General features: G+C 37.4%; 1 protein-coding gene across 2 annotated transcripts in view; it reads right to left on the bottom strand.

Moving 5' to 3' along the window:
• PCSK5 (proprotein convertase subtilisin/kexin type 5) overlaps positions 1-20,817 on the bottom strand; it is a 260,142-nt gene that overhangs the window by 116,581 nt on the left and 122,744 nt on the right. For both annotated transcript variants that reach the window (XM_071731597.1, XM_071731598.1), the window contains exons 8-9: positions 14,573-14,785; positions 5,959-6,059 (exon numbers count right to left, since the gene is read on the bottom strand). In XM_071731597.1, coding sequence (XP_071587698.1) covers positions 5,959-6,059; positions 14,573-14,785 — 314 coding nt within the window. The remainder of the gene's footprint in view (positions 1-5,958; positions 6,060-14,572; positions 14,786-20,817) is intronic.

The raw sequence follows: 20,817 nt of genomic DNA, 5'->3' as shown, positions 1-20,817 counted from the left end.
AACCCAAAGCAGCCTCTAAAAGCTGGGTTGGAGAACACTTAGAAAACCAAAAATCTACAGGGAACAGAGCTGCCAAGCTCTTCAAATCCTCAACTGAGCACATGCCAACTGAGATTTTTGAAAAGCTTACAAAAGTAAAAGGCATTGCCCTGGCACCAGAACAACAACTTGTTCTATTTCTAGCTGTTGCTCTAAAGCACAGACACAGTAAAACTCAATGAAAAAGTTAAAAGTTATCTCAGTCAAACTTTTTTTTTTTTTTTTTTTTAAATAAAAACAAAAACCTAGACTCAGTTTAAGAAATGCCTGGATGGAATTTTCTTAAAACCTTCTAAAAGCAAGTTGTATGGAAAATATCAGATGGAATGATTATTGTCTGGCAAAGTTACATGTAACTGAAAACAGGACCTTAAAATGAGAAACACTGGGCAATCTAAATTCAGTAAAGTAATTCCAAGTTAATCTCAATATAATAACTGAAATTGCATAAGTGGTGCAGGTGCTTGAAGCTCAAGAGGAACACAGATTCTATATTAATCATTAACTTATCCTTATGTTTTTCAAATACTTCACCGTGAATTCAGATTCACAAAAAGATTTCTTTCTCACATACTCAAGCATTCACTTTGGAGTGAATCAATGGAGCAGAGACCTAGCTAAAGGTGATAGACTTAAATGCTAACACCTTCTCTTACACTGGAAGCCTACATAAAAGTAACTTGACAGCACTGCCACAGTTCACTGTTCTGATCCACCACCTTTAGCATCTCACTATGTTTGTAAACAAGCAAACTATTCTTAACTTTTGAGGACACAGAAATATGCTCTCTGTATCCAGAAATGCAGACAGCACACTGCTTTACTTCTCTAAGAAAATCAATAATTATGACAAGTATTGTAAGTACTGATCAGCATTACCTTGTTTCAGCCTTGCCTTCATGTAACCAAAGACATATGAAGTATATAGCTAACGTTAAAAGAATCATGGAGCAAAACTTATTTTCTCAAAAGCTATACCACTGAATATATCAAACAGAAGTAGAAACAATGCAGATTAATACTTTCATGTTATGTACTTCTTCTTACCCATGTAACTGCAGTTTACACACCATGGGTTGGAATGCATGCATTGGCTTATGAAAAGGGACCATGCATTTCACTTGAAGATGTATAATGTATTCTTCCACTAGCAACACAAGTTGTTTTTTTCACGTGGCTTTGCCAAAACAAATATGGGCATACTGTCTCTCCTGACCCTGATTCAATCAAATTCCAAATTCAGACCTCTCATCAAGAGGAAGGGTATTTATGATATCAACAGTAGATAATGCTTTGAAAAGCAAGTAGTTTATTTTTAGTAAAAATATTGCTGCCTTTGCTGACTAAATTGAGTATATCCATAATTGCCAGTTTACAATTAGCAAAATTTGACATTATGTAATGACCAAGAAGTGATGTAAACAGCAAGCATTTATTCACAGAGCTTGAAGAGAACAGTAGATATAATGGGAACCATCAGATAAAATTATTATCTTGCTGAGTACCATTAACAATATAGAATATGAAGATTAAGATATATCTTTCTCTGTGTGATGTTTTTTGAATACCTACATTTCTGCATAATGCTCCCTGATTCCAAATGAGCAGTCTAAAACTCAGTAGCACTTCTTTGATTCCCAAAGGAAAGAAAGGATGACACTTGATACTCAAATACTGGACCAAAAATTAAAAAAAGTGTTCACATTATTTGAAATTGGGGTAGTAAGCAGACTGCTATCCCAAAACCATTTGTTACCAGGATTTCAGGGGCACATCCTGGTTGTAAAAAACAAATAAGTGGAGGGTTTAAATCAGCAGTCAGGTTCTTCATCATCTATTTGCCAATACTACCATATGGGTCTTATCAAGGAAAACTAACTTCATAGGCTCAAACCCCTCTTATAATATAATTTGTTGTTTTGTAGCACAAAGTCAAATGAAACTGTACACTATTAAACACATATTCAAGGAGTCTTCAGGAAGTTCAGAAACAGCTTAAAATAATCAGAACAGATTTCATACAAACATTAAAATTGAATACATTATGATATGATCTCCTTGTAATATTAAAGGCCTTAGTTCATAATCTACAGCTTCAGAAGACCAAGACCATGGCACTGAGTGCCACATACAATCTACTTTTAAAAATCTCCAGGGACAGAGAATCCACCACCTCCCTGGGCAGCCCATTCGAGTGTTTGATCACCCTCTCTGTAAAGAATTTTTTCCTAATATCCAACCTAAACCTCCCCTGTCAGAGCTTAAGCCCATGCCCCTTTGCCTTACTGATGGCTGCCTGGGAGAAGAGACCAACCTCCCCCTGGCTCCCACCTCCTTTCAGGGAGTTGTAGAGAGTGATGAGGTCTCCCCCTGAGCCTCCTCTTCTCCAGGCTGAACACCCCCAGCTCCCTCAACCCTTCCTCACAGGACTTGTGCTGGATCCCTTCACAGCCTCCTTGCTCTTCTTTGGACCTGCTCCAGCACCTCAATCTCCTTCCTGAACTGTGGGGCCCAGAACTGGACACAGGACTCAAGCTGCGGCCTCACCAGCGCCGAGTACAGGGGCAGAATCACTTCCCTGGACCTGCTGGCCACACTGTTCCTGATACAGGCCAGGACGCCATTGGCCTTCTTGGCCACCTGGGCACACTGTTGGCTCATGTTCAGCTTCCTGTCAATCCAGACTCCCAGGTCCCTTTCTGTCTGGCTGCTCTCAGCCACTCTGTGCCCAGCCTGGAGCTCCCCATGGGGTTGTTGTGGCCAAAGTGCAGGACCCGGCACTTGGCCGTGTTGAACCTCATCCCATTGGAATCAGCCCAACTCTCCAGTCTGTCCAGGTCCCTCTGCAGAGCCCTCCTGCCTTCCAGCTGATCCACACTCCCACCCAGCTTGGTGTCATCTGTGAATTTGCTAATGGTGGACTCAATCCCCTCATCTAAATCATCTATAAAGATATTAAACAGAACTGGGCCCAACACTGATCCCTGGGGGACACCACTGGTGACCGGCCGCCAATTGGATCAGCACCATTCAGCACCACTCTCTGGGGGCCTCCAGCAGTTCCTAACCCAGCGCAGAGTGCTCCTGTCTGAGCCCTGGGCTGACAGCTTTGTCAGGAGAATGCTGTGGGAGACAGTGCCAAAGGCCTTGCTGAAGTCCAGGCAGATTCCATCCACAGCCTTCCCCTCATCCACCAGCTGGGTCACCCGATCATAAAAGGAGATCAGGTTGGTCAGACAGGACCTGCCCTTTCTAACCTTGTGCTGGCTGGGTCTGATCCCCTGTCCATCCTGTAGGTGCTGTGTGATTGCCCCCAGGATGATCTGATCCATAACCTGCCAGGCACTGAGGTCAGGCTGACAGGCCGGGAGTTTCCTGGGTCCTCATTTCATCCCTTTTTGTGGATTGCTGTGACATTCGCCAACTTCTAATCATCTGGGATGTCCCCAGTGAGCCAGGACTGTTGATAAATGATGTAGAGCAGCTTGGTGAGCTCTTCTGCCAGCTCCCTCATCACCCTGGCATGGATCCCATCTGGACCCATAGACTTATGAGGATCCAAGTGGCTCAGCAGGTCACAAACTGTTCCCTGTACAAACTGTACAGGGGGGCTGTTCAGCTTCTTATTTCTGTCTACAAGTCCCAGAAGCCATCTGTCCTCAGGACAACCTGTCTTACTGTTGAAAACTGAGGTAAAGAAGGTGTTAAATACCTCAGCCTTTTCCTCATCTTTGATAACTATGTTCCCCCTGATGTCCGAAAAAGAATGGTGGTTTTCCCTGACCCTCCTTTTTGGTACTGATGTATCTGTATAAAGACTTGTTATCCTTAACAGAAGTGGCAAGAGTAAGTTCAAATTGTGCCTTCGTCTCTCTAATTTTCTTTCTACATCACCTAACTATGTTCCTGAACTCTTCCTGAGTAGCCAGCCCTTTTTTTCACAGTTTGTAAGCTCTCTTTTTTACTCTAATTTCCTTCAAAATCTCCCTGTTCAGCCAGACCATGGCTGTGTTCAGAAAATTGTCTGCAAATACACAGAGGAGAGGAAAGTTAGTGAATGAAATCCAAATTAATAAAACCATGTGGTTTTTGGTGTTACTAATGGAATTCTATTGGATCTATTCAAATACAAAGATTAAGATTTGGAAATACGTAAGAACCTTCAGTCTACTGACACTGAAAAGAAACAGAAATGAGGCAAAAATCAATACATTTGAACCCTGAATGTCTTAGCTCTATGCAACAGGGTACTACAAGTGCAAAATGTGTCTAGGATATTTAGTCATTGGCACATTTTGCTTTCATCACATGTGAGGCTTTAATGTAGTCTTTTCTTTGTAATTATTATAGGAACTATTAATTTGGGAAAAAAAAAACCAAAGCAACATAAGACAAAAAAACCACAAACCAAAACCAACAAAACAATATAGGCACTAACATTGGCATAGTCACCAAAGTTCACAGACAAAAAAGGTTGTGTAAAGAGTACACTTCTCAGTGTGTTTCAAGATGTCATGATCAGCAGTGGCTTGGTTGCAGCAACTGTGTGCTTAACTCTTTGACACTTTCAATTACAACAATCTTTTGTTAGAAAATGCACACAAATTATCATACAAAACATAAAAAAATATATTAAAAGCAACCCTGATCCATTAAGAAATAATTAGAAAAACTTTCAATAGAATGAAATCTAAGCACGTGCAATTTAATCTACGTGTGCAAATTCCTTGGAATGAATTCAGGATTTTAAAACTGAGATTAAGAAGAGATTAAAAATAATAAAAAAAAAACCCAAAACAATTGCATTATATTAACTTTTCAAAATACCTTTTTTCTCATGACTGTATTAATGAAATATAATTATAATGATATATGCATTGTACTACTTAAGATTATGTCAACTCTTCAATTACTCTCATTCTAATTACTGTAATTTAACAGCAAAAATTATTCTGTCTTGAATATTTGCTTATGGTGGAACACAGGCAACACTGAAGGTGGAAACAAATCTGCTGCTATGGATTACATATGATTTGAAATGAGTACTGTCTGCAAATCTTTTGCTTTCTTCACAGGCTGCCCTCAGAGAAAACTGGTTTTCTTTAGAATTTAATAGAATTAGTCTCTTAGAACTTAGAAACATTTGATTTCAAGCAGGATTTTGGATGGAGCATTTCATCCTTGGACCTGTAAATATTATCCAACACAGTGCAAAGCAATGCAAAGGGTTCTGAAATACAGATTTACCTGATAAAACTCCAGTATTTTTGCTGCTTCATGGAGCACATTAACGGTATATTAAACACAAAGTGCAGCTGAGAAAATGCTTGTAAAATGGAAATTTTTCTGAGCTAAAGGTAACAGGATTACGGACTTGCATTATCCATGGTGTTTAGAGTTGAGGAGCTTAACCCATTGGAAAAACTAGTCTTCTGTCAGTATGCAGAAGACGAGAATTTTTTTTTCATACTATATTCTGTTCCCAGTAACCTACCACTATCTCAAAATTTCCTTCAACATTAAAGAATAGACACTCAAAAGAGAAGCCTGATGAATGCAAGAGATGACCTGCAGCTGGCTGCAGAGTACAGCAAGTTTGGCCAGCACTGTGAGGGTAGTGTAAGACGTGAGGATGCTGTACATCATTTAATGGAAACTAACTGCTCAGCACCATTTCAGGCTATTTCAACACTGAGTAGTCATTTGCACAGTGTCAACTTTACTGTATGTGAAATAAGCACAAAGATCTTTCCTGCCCTTGGAAGGGTACTGTGAATTACTACAGTACAAGTTCCAAAGCACTTTGAGATCCCTAGATAACGGTGCTGGATGAATGAGAACGATCTTCCCAAATCCCCACATCCTTTTTTTTTTTGTTTGTTTTTCTTTTTTTTTCCCCAAGTATTACTCAGATCTTACTTTGCTTCCAGTGCCAGTGCAATGATGCCTGCAGCCATAGGTGCAGAGGCTGAGGTTCCAGTATGGCTGTCTGTGCAACGCTGCCTCAGGTCAGTGGTGATCTGGAAGAAATCGAATGTGTGAAATTTAGAATACAGCTTCAGAAATCAACAGAAGTTCCATTTGCTTGAATAAATGTAAAGGGTATCTTTTCTTTTTTTTTTTTTTTTTTTTTTTTTCATTGAAAGGAAAGGAAAAAAACAAAGAAAAAAACAGGTATCTGAATACATAAAAATAGATAGATGTTCTGAGCCTGAAGTCACTTGTGAACTTGGAGAAGTGTTCTCTGTAGGGCACTCTAACATAAGTTAGTCTCCATTTTTTTCCATGGCATGATCAGCAAAAAGACTTGCAAATTAGAGAAATATGCAGAGGGTTTTAGAACTGCATGGATAGAACTCTGCCCTTCTACTTGCATTTACTGAGCACTTTTCATCCAAGAATCTCAGAGACCTTTACAAAAAGGAATGAACTAAATCTTTATACAGACTGTTTATACCAAATATAAGACTACAAAAGTGGTATGGAAGCGTTAATTACTTTGATTAAAGTTACACTGGAAAAATGTGACAAGATAGAACACAGTTGGGCTCATGCTAAGTACTGTGTTTAATAGTTCCTTCATGCTCATGAAATTATGCAATAATTCACTGATTAATATTGATATAATTACAAATTTGGCCTAGACATCGCCAGTCAATTAGTTATTTGCAGCTTTAAATTGTACATGTTGTTTAATTATAAACTGCTACATATTTTATTTGTAATCTAAGTAGATGCATAAACTATAATGTGCAACACCAGCTAAAGCCACAGTCCTCTATTTAGTGTTAGCATGTTTCCATCTTATAATGCATTTTATAATTAATTTTTAAATGAACTTTAGGCAGATTCTCCCTATGCATTTTAAATTCTGCTTCTTTCAGGAAATGTTAATCTAAAGTGATTCCAATGCATGATCTTTTTCTGGAATAAGTGGTTCCTAGAAAGGCAAAGGCAATAAGGTCAAAAAGTCACTACTACCTTACAGAAGCTCAAGTGAAACACAAATGAACCTGAGAACAGTTACTGACAGCAGTCTCCACCACGAAGGTGGCAGAGTGAATGACCTGTGATGCCAAACTTTATTTTCAGCATTTCAGCTGATTCCTGAGATTCATTCGCTGGAAGAGAAAACAGATGCCTGAGTGGCACAGGGGAAGCTGCTTACACAACTTCTTACCTAAGTATACTGATTTATTGTGTCTTCGTTTCCTCTAATTCACTAGCCTCATACTTGATTTGCAATGCAGATGTGTGTAAAGATGGGAGAAGAAGAGGTCAGAGGACAGAAAAATCACAACAAAACATAGGGCATGTAGCTTTTAAACTGGAAGACACACAAAATATGATCTGAAGAAAGAGCCATGCTTCATCTGGGCAAAATACAAGCAATTACATACAGGAGGTATAGGTTTCCCACATTTCCTATACCACTCAGTAGTAATCACACAAGTTGTATGAGGCTGCTGAAAGTTCTCATTAGATGGAAGGATACAGAAGCTTAAACAAAAGACTTCTACTAAAGAAGGAGCTAGTAGCACCCAGAAAATTATTTTTGAAAGAAAGTAATGACCAAAATGGAAGCTTCTGGAAATTGAAAAAGATGGATTAAAGCTCTTATGTTATATCCTTAAATTAGTGAAGTTACCAAAGGCCTTATTTCTTGAATAATGAAGTCTAGAAAGAACCTTCTTTGCCTAGGATGTGATATCCTGCATAAATGCACACCTTGTTAAACAATGCCTTTCACCTGTTATCAGCTAGAAGTGGAACCCCATAGGTAAAATGCTCATATAATTTCTTTATCACTTGTCTTCTCTTCTACTGACTGTGTATTAATTTAGGCAATTAAAATTGCGTTGGAAAAATGGAAATTCAAAAAATGCCCTGACAATATTAAGAGAGGAAACTGCAGCAGGAAGAGGTGCCCTCATAGAACCTTTTCCTTAAGAAACAGCTTCTTTCAATACAGTGAAAATCACACTGCATTATGCTCTCTGTATTTCTCATCCTGTGGAAGAACATGCTTCCAGAGTATTTTTTTGCCTGTTGTTACAGGTATCAAGCATAACAAACCATGACACTTCTTTATTTGGCAACGTCTCTCACATTCTAAGTGGATGTTGTGGCAGCAATTTGACCGACAGACCCTTAATTCCTCCTTTTACTCAGCAAATATTTCAGCAGAAAATGTGTAGGAAATCTTACTAAGTGGAATTCCCATTTGAGCCATTTCAAAAGAAATTTACTGACAGTATCTGAGCTGTTCAGGTGTAAATTACCTCCAAGATCTGAGGCATGTTTTTCAGCACTATGGATTCACTGTCAGAGAAGTGTCACATCTATCCTAAGAGAAAAAGAATACAGAACCACCAACAGGCAAGCAAGTTTCAAGAAGAAAAATAGTGCCCCAAGTTCCTTAACCACATGAGGGCAACATCATTAATCACAATAAAAGACTTGGTATTTGATAGCACCATGAAGCTGTCACTGCTGCATATTAGCTGTCATTCTGATCACTTGTGTGGGAAGGAGAAATTTTTGTTTTGAATATGACATATTTGTATACTTCAAATACCTGTGTAAAAAAACTTCTTCTGATCAACAAAAATGCTATTTACGCTGCCCAAGAGAAGTCCATGAAATATTTCTAAGGACATGAATTATACCCACTTCTAGATCTTTTGAATCAAGAAGATTTTACTGAAAATAATGACAATGTTTCTGGTACTGGCCTACTTTAATCAACATGAAAATAGCAACCTATGACTGGCAATCTGGTGAAAGGCATAAAAAGATGACTCACATCATCTCCATTCACTGCCACATACAAAAGTCCAGCAGCTTTCAGAAAATCCACACATTTATTAAAGAAAAAAACTCCAGACACACTGTAATGCTTTTACAGCAGTTGCTCTGAAGACACCACTTCTGTACAGCCATTATTGAGGCTGTATTTTCACCAACTGGGAGGTTAATTACCAAGGTCAAAACAGAATTTCCAGAAGCAGACAGCATGCTCACTCTTCCTCTACTCATTTCTTATTTCATGACACAAGCTTTTTGAATTGATTGAACCATTTTCTCCTTTCTGCTACATCTCTTCAAGATAGGTTGATTTCTGTGAACTTGTGTCCCTAGAAGTGACAAAGGTTTAATACAAACCTACTGTTCCTTCTTACATCCCTTATGCATCTTTGTCTACTCAAAACTGAACAGTCCACAGTATGTGTTTCTTCATACCCTGAAAGACTTTCTGAACAAGAGTAGGTTTTCGTTTGTGTTTTAAGAACTGTCTGGAGATGGGAGGTTTTTTTTTTTTCATTTTGTTTTAAGTTCTGCTTAGAGCAGAAGTTTGTCAGCAAGGCAGAAATATATCTTAGAAGGGCAAGAAACCCAGCAGATGAACTGGAATTTATTTTTTAGAAAACAATTAAATAGGTGGAACATAAAGTAGAGAGCAGACAGCTTCTTTTGAGAAGGTAACTGATCGTGTAATAGGTTTATAGGTTTGATCACGTAATAGGTTTATAAGTTGCATCTGTGAAGGACTTTCATACAGAAATTCCTGAGTGCTTTAAGAAATAATTTCAAAAAAAGGAATTCAAAGGACATGTGATGTATTGTGCACATATGTAAGCTAATATAGATAACTATATTAGGTGGTGTTTTATCTAGCCTAGATTCATGATCTAGGAAGCTATCTTTCAGCTTGGTCGTATTGCATTCAAAATAGCAGAAAAGAAATAATAGGAGAAAATATCTTGACAACATTATATTAGTGGCCAATATTTTTGCAGTCATCTTGTTTTGATAGATAATCTCAATGAAGAAGTATATTTTCATGGTCTTTGCCTTCTATTGATTTGCCTTTGTCCCAGAGTGTAAGTTTATATGTCTACACCAGCACTTTGCAGCTGCTCTTGGAAACACCTAATAATAATTCTAGTTTTTATCTGAGAGTCCATGTAAAATGCATACACCCAGGTGCATCTGTGAAACGTTTGTATGCTTTGGGCATGCTAATACATCCCCAGGTTGGAAACTCATTTCATAATGGACTAAGAATTACTGCAATGAAATTCAGTACAGCGTAAAGACAAGCATACATGGAGGACCTTCCCTGAGGAACAAGGAACGCATGTAAGATGGTAACATCAGCGTGTGTTTAGCTGTAATTCTTAGCTCAAATTATTTCAGGCAAGAATTTGCTTCCTTTTACTTTAGTTTGTAGTCAGTTAAAAAGCTCCATATGGAAAACAGAGTCATGTAGATGAAATTAAGCTATCACTGCACAAGGCCTTCCAGCCTTGAAAACCTTCTGATTATATTTTGTATTTATAACAAGCAATTATAAAAACACAGAGTAATGAAAAGATGTTTTAAAAATCTTTTGTGTAGCTATAAAAGCATGGCTGCTTCTATTAAAATATACTGAAAACAAAACCTTTTAGTAAGGATTTTGAATACCTCACATTTGATTAGTTTGCTAATCTACCTTATCATATATTCTACACATATTGGATAGAAAAACAGGAGGGAAAAAATGAAATTAAACTGAAGAGCTGAAAGGAAAAATACGAAGGAACTATGAAACCTAACATTATTAAGTGGTAACCATTCACTGTCTCTTAACCATGGATAGGTTCTTCTGTCCTACACCACTGTAAAATCTCACATGATATTGGAGTTTGTGACATAACAGTGAGTTTCATACTTATAAGAATGAGTTAATTTGATTTTGATTGCAAGTCCCATGCCAGGTCACTTTTTCCTGATTTACTGAAGTAGTGTTTTTGGTTCCTATTTTGAACATGGAAACCTCACTCCAACAAACCAACATATGCCCTGCTACCGTTTTTCAATTCTGGCATGAAGTTGAGGTCTTCATAGCTAATTTGTATACTGCATATATTTTTATGTACATAATTGATTTTTGAGAATTTAAAGTTGATAATAATCTTTGTATCCTTCTAATGATATTCTCCCCTTTAAACTAACTGAACGCTCTAACCTTTCTGTAGGAAGATATGAAGACACTGTGTGACTCAAAAAGGAGCAGCAGTCTAAACAAAAACATGAGGTAGGATGCAGTGGAAAGAAAATGTGGTACAAAAATGAAAAAAAAATCACATCATCCTCATTGTAGACTCTTTTATCATTTTATAGCAGTTGAAAAACTTTGACCTCAACATTTTTAGTTCCATCTTCAGTGCAGTCCTTGTTTCAAACAAGACTGCATTTCAAGGTAAATGAGGCTTGATAGGTTTTTAGAACTCAATTTTAGCAGGCAAATTGGAGAAGAGAATAGAGATACTGTCATTATTCCTTTAAAAATCAGTCTATAATCAATACAGATACACAGATAAGATCAATCTCCCTGTCTCCATGTGGGCATGTAATGAAAGGATTGCTTAATTAATAAGTTATTTTTCATTATCTTTGATAGCCTGGGTGAGATCTTCAACTGAGACTCCACACTAAGGGCATTTTTAGAGAGGCGTATATTAGAAAAAAAAAAAAAATGCTGATGTAAAATCTATTTGTTATTTCCTCAATTAGGGGCTAATGTATGTTCATACTACTTAATCTCTCCTTTAAATAATCTTACAATAAAATATTAAACTGCAAGTATTAAGACAGTGCATAAATTCTAAAAGTGATGGGTATTATACTCCAGGAAACTGAAAAATCATGTATTCCCATGGTTCATAAGAAAGTCTCTTAACAACAAAGGTGAGATCACCTCCAGGTGTTTTGGTGCTAGTGTAAGTTACAAAGGAGCGACATGACATGAATAAGTAATGTTCTCTAACTGAAACAGTAATTCTGTAAAAATGGAAAGTCCATGCTAACTGAGAAGAATGGAAGACAATCATCAAGATAACTCCAGCTATTAAAAAATCAGAGGAATAACCAAAGATTGAATCAGCTAAGTAAAAAAACTACAAATAAGAACTGAGAAACACACAGATATTTTGACAGACTAAAAAAAAAAAAAAAAAGAGCAAGTGTTAACAGCTGAAGTAAGTAATAAATAAATAAATGTTAAGTGAATAAAAGTTCAGAGGGATAGGAATTAATACAAATTAGAAGGTGACCAGAGGTGATAAGGAAAGACAAAGGTCAAATGGTGATGCCTACAAGAGCAGAATACAGGGTAAAGATGTTTTATTTTAAAATACATCACAAGCAAAAGATCCCCCAAACCAATATTTTGGTTGCCCAGGAATAATAGAATAGTTAATAGCAGTAGTAAATGGTGAACCATTATTTTACTGAATGTTCCTTTCTAGAAATAAAAAAAAATCGAAATTAAGTTTTGAGAGCATACAAACATGATAAATTCTCTTCCTATTTATAGCCATTTTAAATAGCAAGTTTAAACCAGACTGCTTAGAAATACCAAAGACTTTTACAAGTGATGGAAAGGGAAAAGAAAACACTTGCACTTCCTGATGAATGAACTTGGAGAAAATTTGAATGAGAAAGTAATGAAGAAGGCTGGCTGAGATTGGGTACTAACCCAGTACAGTATGTGGTAAATGGTGCAATACAGAGACTAGAACTATCCTTATATCTGTCCTTGGACCAAGAGAGAAGCAGCAGGTCTAAAAGTGGGTTGGGTGTCCCACAGCAGATGAACACATTACATGACAGTGAACATTCACAGATACACATTTTCCTGTGCATTTGGCACTGATACTGCTACTACCTGACTGGTGTGCCTAGTTTTGGTACTCAAAGCTCACAAAATGGGAGAGGGTTTATAAGAAAAAATGCCTTACACAGTGATGCAAGAAGCTGATTTTCATTTATCCAAAGGGATTACTTGATCAGGCTACATGCCTAGAGGGAAAGACATTGGGCAACTGGAACGCACTTGATACCAGCAATAAAACCTGTGACACAAACAAATGCCTAGAAACTGAAGCCAGAAGAGCTCAGATGGTAAACAAGACTTCTTTCCTTTTCTTTCCTTTTTTTTTTTTTTTTTTTTTTTCTTTTAATAGCAACAGGTAAATGCAACCAATTGTTCTAAATTTTAGCGGAAGCTTTGAAAGCAAAATTGATTGTATTTTTAAAAATTATTCTCGAGTTGACAGCAACTGCTGGATTTGAAGGGTTTGGGGAAGATTTTACAGTCTTGATTAGGCAAGAGGTCAGGCTGTGGAACTGCAAATGCCTCTGTTCACCTTACAATGTAATAGTCTTACTTAAAAATGAAGAAAGAAGTGAAGGTTTTTTAAAGGACAGGGGAGAGAATTTAAACACAGAAGTGAGAACTGTTAGGGGATGGAATAATTTATTATATTTGTTATTATTTATCAGGGAGAACAAGAAAACATGCCAGGAAGAGAGATAATGTTTCAGTGGAGAGAAGAAAGTTAAGTGCAGAAAAATTACTGGAATGAAGAAATACTTCAGAACAAGTTTAAAACAAAAATTAGATCATCTGAAAATAAGGAAGAATCCAAGAAGGGATGGCCAGCATCCCAGAATCCTGAAAGACACGGAGGACAGTATTAAAAAAACACAGCTACAAGAAGTTTTAACTCCTCACTGACACCAAGAAAGGTATCTGTCAAAGACCAGAAAGAAGGTAGTGTTAGATAGGTGCTTAAGAAAACACCTAAAAAAAAACAAAACTGAAAAATTTTCTGATAAGGGAGGAATTAAGATCTTTAAGTTATACACTAGGATAGATAATAAGCAGGGAAGAAGACAATATTAACAACCCTGATAACTCCTAGTACAAGGGTTTAAGAGGCTAAAAGAAGTAGTATACTGAATATGGAAAAGTATATTGAAATTGAAAGAGCAGATACAGTGTAAAAGTTCTCATGGTATCAATAGATTATCAAAGAGAATTAAAACACTTTGTCAGTCTTTAGCCAAAGTGAGAACATAATATAAAATGGATGGTGGCTGCTTAGGAATGAGATGAGGAACAATACAGGAAGGTGAGATTAATCTTGCTTACGATGTATCAGCTAGCCACAACAGGCAGCAATGTGAATAATAACTGATCATCATTGAATGTAAAAGAGGAATGATTCTGGATCAAAATAAATCTGAGAAAATTGAGAGGTATGTAGGAATAGTTATAATATCATGAGTGTAAAATATGAGAACTATTAACAACTGGATCAAAAACAAAAAGAAGATATGTTCTCAGGCCTACTGATAGGCTACAAGATGTTGGTAAGGAAATCTGTTTCCATGGCAGTAACAATAAGATCTCTGGAAGCACCACTCAGAGCTGGCAGCAGCTAGGTGAGTGGAAAAACCCGCTATGATGTGCATATACCTTAACTTCATTAGGCTGTGGCATGCAGAGATACCCATATTAGTTTCAAATGCAGTGCTGTGACTCCAGCTGAGTAACACAGTGGAGCAAAGTGAACTTTCCCACAAATGATTTTTTTTCTTAAGCAGTGAATTAGTGAAAATGAGCTCTCTCTCCTTCCCATCAAAGTCTCTATGCAAAACACAAGCACATACACATTAAATAAAATATTTAAAACCGTACTATTTTCCTGTCATAGGATTCCCCACTGCTGTATGTTGTAGCTAGCGTGGATGCACATTCTTCCAGATACCAAGGCTTCTTCCCACTTTCAGCTGTGCTGCTTATGGAGATAGTGTAGATGCTATTGGTGTAGCCATCACAGGAGCAGTGGTCTCGACTTCTTCCACCGTTTCCAGATGCCCAAACAAAGACTGAACCTAAGCCTCTTCTTCCCTGTTGGGAACCGGAACAAAAGATTTGATTAATTATCTTTCTTTTCCCCATCACCTGCTTAAAAACAGGTCTGTTCCCTCCCCAAAAAACATCATTTGATGAGAGAAAAACAATAAAATGAACTGTATTACTGAGAAGAATCTGAAATGAAAACAGGATTTAGCAGAGTTCAGAATCAGACATAGGAAAAATTTGGAAAATGAGTGGTATGAACACAGCCTTAGAAACAACTTTAATAGAATGTCTGTTTGTTGCTTTGCATCTATGCTATCCAGCCATACCAAGAAAAAAGGTGGTGAAAGCTCAGAGGAAGCCTTGAAACACCATACTGTGTTGGAAAATAAAAAGAAGTACCATACTTGAAACTAAAACCTTTTGTAATATATAATGCCTGTCAATTATCAGGGCACTCTCAGCAGTTTCTTCTTGGGTTACCTGGTGGTACCAGCATGAGTAATGAGTAGCATTACAAACTGTGAACCAGAGCACTGTTGTATCACACTTATTAAGTCACAGACTACCTGAGGTCATCTAGTCCAACCCATCTAGTCCATTATGAATGCTAAAGACAAAGAATCATACATAAATAAGAATGGGAAAAAATATTGTAAATATTTTAATGAATAGGGAAAGCTGTAGCTGAGCACGATATTTTAAATATATAACTAGTTGGGCAAGTAACCTAGGCACATGCATTATTTCAAATAAGGAACTAAAATGGGTACACTAAGACTAAACTTATCTCTGGTTAGGTTTAATACAAGTATGCTACCTGAAGAGACTCTTCACTCCAGTAAAATAAATAAAAAATCAATTTCTCTTGCCTACTCTTTACATAAGCTTATGTCCCTAAAATGCAACTTCTCATTTAAAAAAATCCATGTAAAGCAGGGAAGAAAATCCCAGTGTGCCAAGTATTATGAAATCCACATTCTCCCCAAAAGAGTGGTGTGATCAGCTGGGAAGTGTAACTGTTTCAACTTCCTTTAGCTGATCTTAGCTACTACACTAAGAAAAAGATGCAAAATTGTTGCATTTTTTGTTGTTTTAAAGACAACTCTTATGAAGCGCTACTGCTCTCCTCCCCTATATAAGGAACTCTTTCCGAATCAGAACTCCCCTTCCATCTGAGGTTCTTGTTCTGCTTGCTTTCCTAGGGAATCAGCAGTGTCTGATTTGGACCAAATCCCAAAGCCAGCAAGATGTGTTTTGCAACTTCATGGGGCTGCAACTGGTTTACGAACCACCTCTCTTTCAGTCTACAATATAGTCTTCTTTCTTTGAATATCTTTACCTCTTACCTCTCCATTCTGACAGCATTTGATGAGACAGATGAGGTTAATAGAAAGATTATTTCATGAAAGTTCAATGATTTATTATCCGAGAAGGTCAGGAAGCCACAAATTAGGGTCCTCTGTTGGCTTGTGGGGAATGGGATGGAGGATTATGATAAAGATATGATGTTTCTATACTGTTTGATGTCCTTCCACTCGACTCTCATTAGTTTTGTTTTGTTTTTATCCTGTCATCTCATACAACTAGACCATACTCCCCAGCAGTATATTATTTTTTTCCTTTCATCTTGTCAACTCAGTGGTAATTTTTGGCTTGTCTCTCAATCCTGACATCTGTTTCAGAGTACTGTATGGATTCCTGTCTAGTCTGAAATTGCCCTTAAAAAATAACTTCTCTCTCCTACATATACACAAACACCAATGTTAATGTATGCTTAGACAGGCAGAATACACAGAGTAGAATACATGTCATACAGACACACTTGTACATCCAGAACATGCCAAAATATTCCATCAAAACATTTATTTTTATGAATATTTATAACTGCTATCTGGAGGACTTTACATTTTTCTTCTTCAAGTTTTTCTTGAAAGCACAATATTATGTAATGACATTTGTCCAAATAGATAAACAATGGGAAATTTGGTGTCCCCAGCCAAGAGAGCAGAAATCAGAATTCAGGGTAGTAAAACTACAGATCTTGGGGGAGAAAACCAGAATCTAATTATTTTAATGTTTTTTCTAAAAGCCCATTTTCCACTTAAAAAAACAAAACTAAACTTTAAAAAAAAAAAAAAAAAAAAAAAAGACATTCTCAAAAGCATAAACACAGAGCAAAATATCCAATCAACAACAATCCATCTGCCATTTTTCTGCTATCATCATCAGCTGGTTTTGTTTGCAAACAGCAGGATAATATGATTTGTCTCAGTCATGCAATGAACACCTTTTCACAGCAGCCTAGGGCTGTAACTCGTGCAAATTTTTCAGGAATAACCCTTGTATTATTAGCTTCTGTGCACAGAGAATGTGTGTATGTGTCTTTAGATGCATACTTCTTATACTGTACTAGTATTGAGAAATGAGCTACAGAAATAGATCTGTGAATATATATTTTGGTGCATAAAATAGTCCGGATAAAAACATGGCAATGGGTGTTAGAAATTCTTGAATTTAAAATATTTACTCATTTTATTTCTTAAGTATTTAAAAATAATAAACATCGACTTAGATTTTAGTAGTAACATCAGGGCTTTAAAAATAAGAGATATACACACCCAAGTTTACCTTTTCACACTAAAGTTTTTTGCAAACAAGTAATAACAAATGTTTCTGCAAAAATTAGTATCTACTATAAATATACAAAGTATCAACATCTCTGTTATTGCAATAAAAATATAAGAGGAAAACAAAAAAAATCCCCAAACTAAATTCAACCTGAGTGAAGGTTCTGGTTTACATTTACAGCATATTGTTAAACTCCCATTTGGTTTCTGCTTTCTCAGTTTCCAAAGACTCTGCTTTAATTCAACAGACCCAGTCATGCTCATATAATGTTGCAGGTAACTATACCAAATTAGAGCAACAGCATCAGCTGTCCTACTGTATGTGAATGCCATTCCCAATTGGTCTCCTTTAAATACATAAAGTTAAATAACATTTGGACTTTGTTACAAAGTTAAGATAAACACACATGCAAGGCACACTGTAGCTTTTACTCTCTGTCTAAATCTGTCATCTGTCATCTGCCAGATGCCCAAGGGTGTCAAGATGAAAAGTCAAGCCTTGGGCTGCCAAAGAAGCCATGTGTCATTACTCAAAAGCAAAGGTGCATTTACAAACCATATGGGTACAACTTGAGCAAAACTAAAGAGTTAGTGACCTATAGCAGAGGCATACATCAGGGTGGAATGTGTGCACAGCAAAGTGTGCTCACTGCTTGCCCCAGGATGTCAAAGGAGAGTTACCTCTGCCTCTCAGCACAGTGTTGGTTTCTGCTCTTCTGTTTGCAATGACACAGACTCAATGTTCCAAACTCTTCAATGTATCCACAATTACACTTGCACTTGTCAGTGCACATCAGACCATTATGAAATGTTCTCCTTTTGTTTTGTCTGCTTTTTAAAACTGCATAAAATGTCAAGTAATTAAAAAAAAATAAAAAATCAAGTGTTCCGTTATGGAAAAGAAAGTCTTTCACTGACATCTAAAGACTTGATATTGACCTAGTCACAGTCCAATTTTCTAGCACACTTTCTGGGCAGAGAAAGTGGGCTCAGCAGAGAGCTGACCTTTAATGAAATGGACTCAGGGTCACTGACAAAAAGGCCTCAAGGCACAAACTGCACCTGTAAAAGCATGTCAGAAGACCCCTTGGACATTCACGCTTTTTTTTTTTCTGCTAGTGGCTCCTATTCCTTGGTCAGCAAGTTGCAAGAAGGATTAAGTGATACAAAAGCTACTTTTTTTCCAGTTCAACAGCATGGAAGGGTTACTCTGCCAAGAACCAGAGCCAATTTGAACATATTTATAATTATATCTACAGAATTTTGTAACACTATTAAAAGAACATTCCCCACACCAAATGCATGCATTTGTGCGTATGTGTGCATGTGTGTGTGTACATAGGAATCACATCTTTACTAGTGAAAGCCTTAGTGGTAGTGGCAAGGACCTTTACGAGGTAGAGATCTGCACACACTCATCTAGGGACAACCAGCAGCCCCACATACTCTCAAGTTTATTCCAGCACACTTCCATTTATAAAAACAGTTTCCACCTACAAGATGCCGTTTGAGCCAACAGAGCAACACTTATTCACACTACTTTACAAAGTTTAGACTGGACATTCATTCACTGCTTTACAAGTCAAGATGCCTTAATCCAACCTGTGAATCCTGATGTTTTCCTGCCCAGGAAAAGGGAGTAACTAGAGGTAATGGGGTGGCAGCCAGTGAGAGGTAATTTTGCACCAATATGCTAGAAATTCCACACCCATGAGCAGAAAACAAATAATGAAAATATAAAATGGAGACAGATGGGAGGATACTCTACCTGCACCTAAAGCCTAAACATTTAATTTCCTCTCTTCTCCCCAGTATGGTTCTAAAGTTACCTAGTGTTTCCAAGAACAAAAACTACTGCTGTGAAGTGAAATTGATCCTGATGCGGGAGCTGGAAAAAGTAACCCATGGTATGACCTCCTCCTTACAAACTAATTCCTGAAGAGGAAATGTTCGTAACTCAATGTGCAGACCAGAGTTCAGTGCTCTGGAGACCAAAAAAACCTACTCTTCAGGCATGATTTTGAGTGTGACACAGAACAACCACTGCAGGGCCAGGCACCAAGGATCACAGCATCCAGAGAGATGCACTTGTGAGAGGCAGCATCTCCTTGCTTCAAGCTTCCACTGATTTCTGAGGCCTCTGGGAACTGGATGCTGTTGCTCTGTGTAGAAGCACAGTGATGCCAATCTGCTGACTGGCAGCATTTTGCTTCTGAGAAGCAGCATCTCCCAGCCCCTGCTGAGATTTTACCAGTCCACTTAACCTCTAATGTGGGAATGAAAAGTGTCTGGCCCCACAACCTGAGAAGACTCTTCTGTAGACTACACATAACTCTCACTTGAAAGTAGGCATTTCTCCAAAACAGATAATGGTAAGAGTCCAAGCCAGCAACTCTGAAGTGCTATCAGATGATGGCCAAACAGATTGTTTTTTATTAAAACAGCCGCCTTGGCAATTAAAAGCAAAAATTCATGAACAAATGGAAAAGTTTCTGAGGCCATTAATTGTTTTGAGGTACCCATGCCCTCAGAAAAATTCACATTTGTGCATCAATTTATTAAAAATATGCATGTAGGATATCTAAGAAGAAAGTAGTAATAACACTGACGGTGCAGATAAGCTATGATGCATGGTTATGCAGTGTCTAAAATCTGAGTTCTGTGTTTTTATATTAGAAGTCATGTTTTCATTCTTAGGAAAACTAGGAGGACAAGACAAGATTACCTAGTGCTGGGACAGGCATACACACAATGCATATACAGCTCAAAAATCTGCCACTACTTACAAAACGCTATGATTACTCTATATTGCTGACAAGGCAAGCTGTTGCTCATAATTTTTGGTTTTTTTTTTTTTTTTTTTGCCACTTCTGAACTAGCTTATTAATTAAGAAACGGAAAGATAGTTAATCATCACAAAAAGAACACTATTAGCTCATAGGATATGATACCTTTAAAATACTGAGGCGTGAGAATATTTTAGTGTGTGGCTAAAAAAATAGCACATTGAAAAACCACACACACCCATGCATTAACACAATAATTATTGGGATATATCAGTGGAACATTTCAACATGCACCCTTGCGTGTGGTGCTTTTTTAAATTTTACTCTTCACTAGAACAACAGCTCAAACAGCTCCAGCATATTCCCCACAGAGCTATAATTAGTGCTTAAAGTGCAACCAAAAGAAGTGCTGGCTGAAACCTGAAATCTGAACCTGTGGAATGCTGGAATGAATTTCTCATTTTCCTAAACAAAGCAGGGCCAGCCACAGGGCTGCACGAATCACAGTTCTGGTTCAGGGTACAACTCCATATTATCACTACTACTGTTGTTGTTGCTGATACTGTTACTGAGATAAAACAAGCTCTATATTGTAAACACCTGTGATAAAACAACAACTGGGCTTTCCAAGCAGTGCACAAGAAAGATGCCCGTGTTAGGACTG

Source organism: Heliangelus exortis, chromosome Z (genome assembly GCF_036169615.1).
Source record: "Heliangelus exortis chromosome Z, bHelExo1.hap1, whole genome shotgun sequence".
NCBI lineage: Eukaryota > Metazoa > Chordata > Aves > Apodiformes > Trochilidae > Heliangelus > Heliangelus exortis.
Note: the sequence above shows the minus strand (reverse complement) of the source record. Positions and strands in the feature narration are given on the sequence as shown.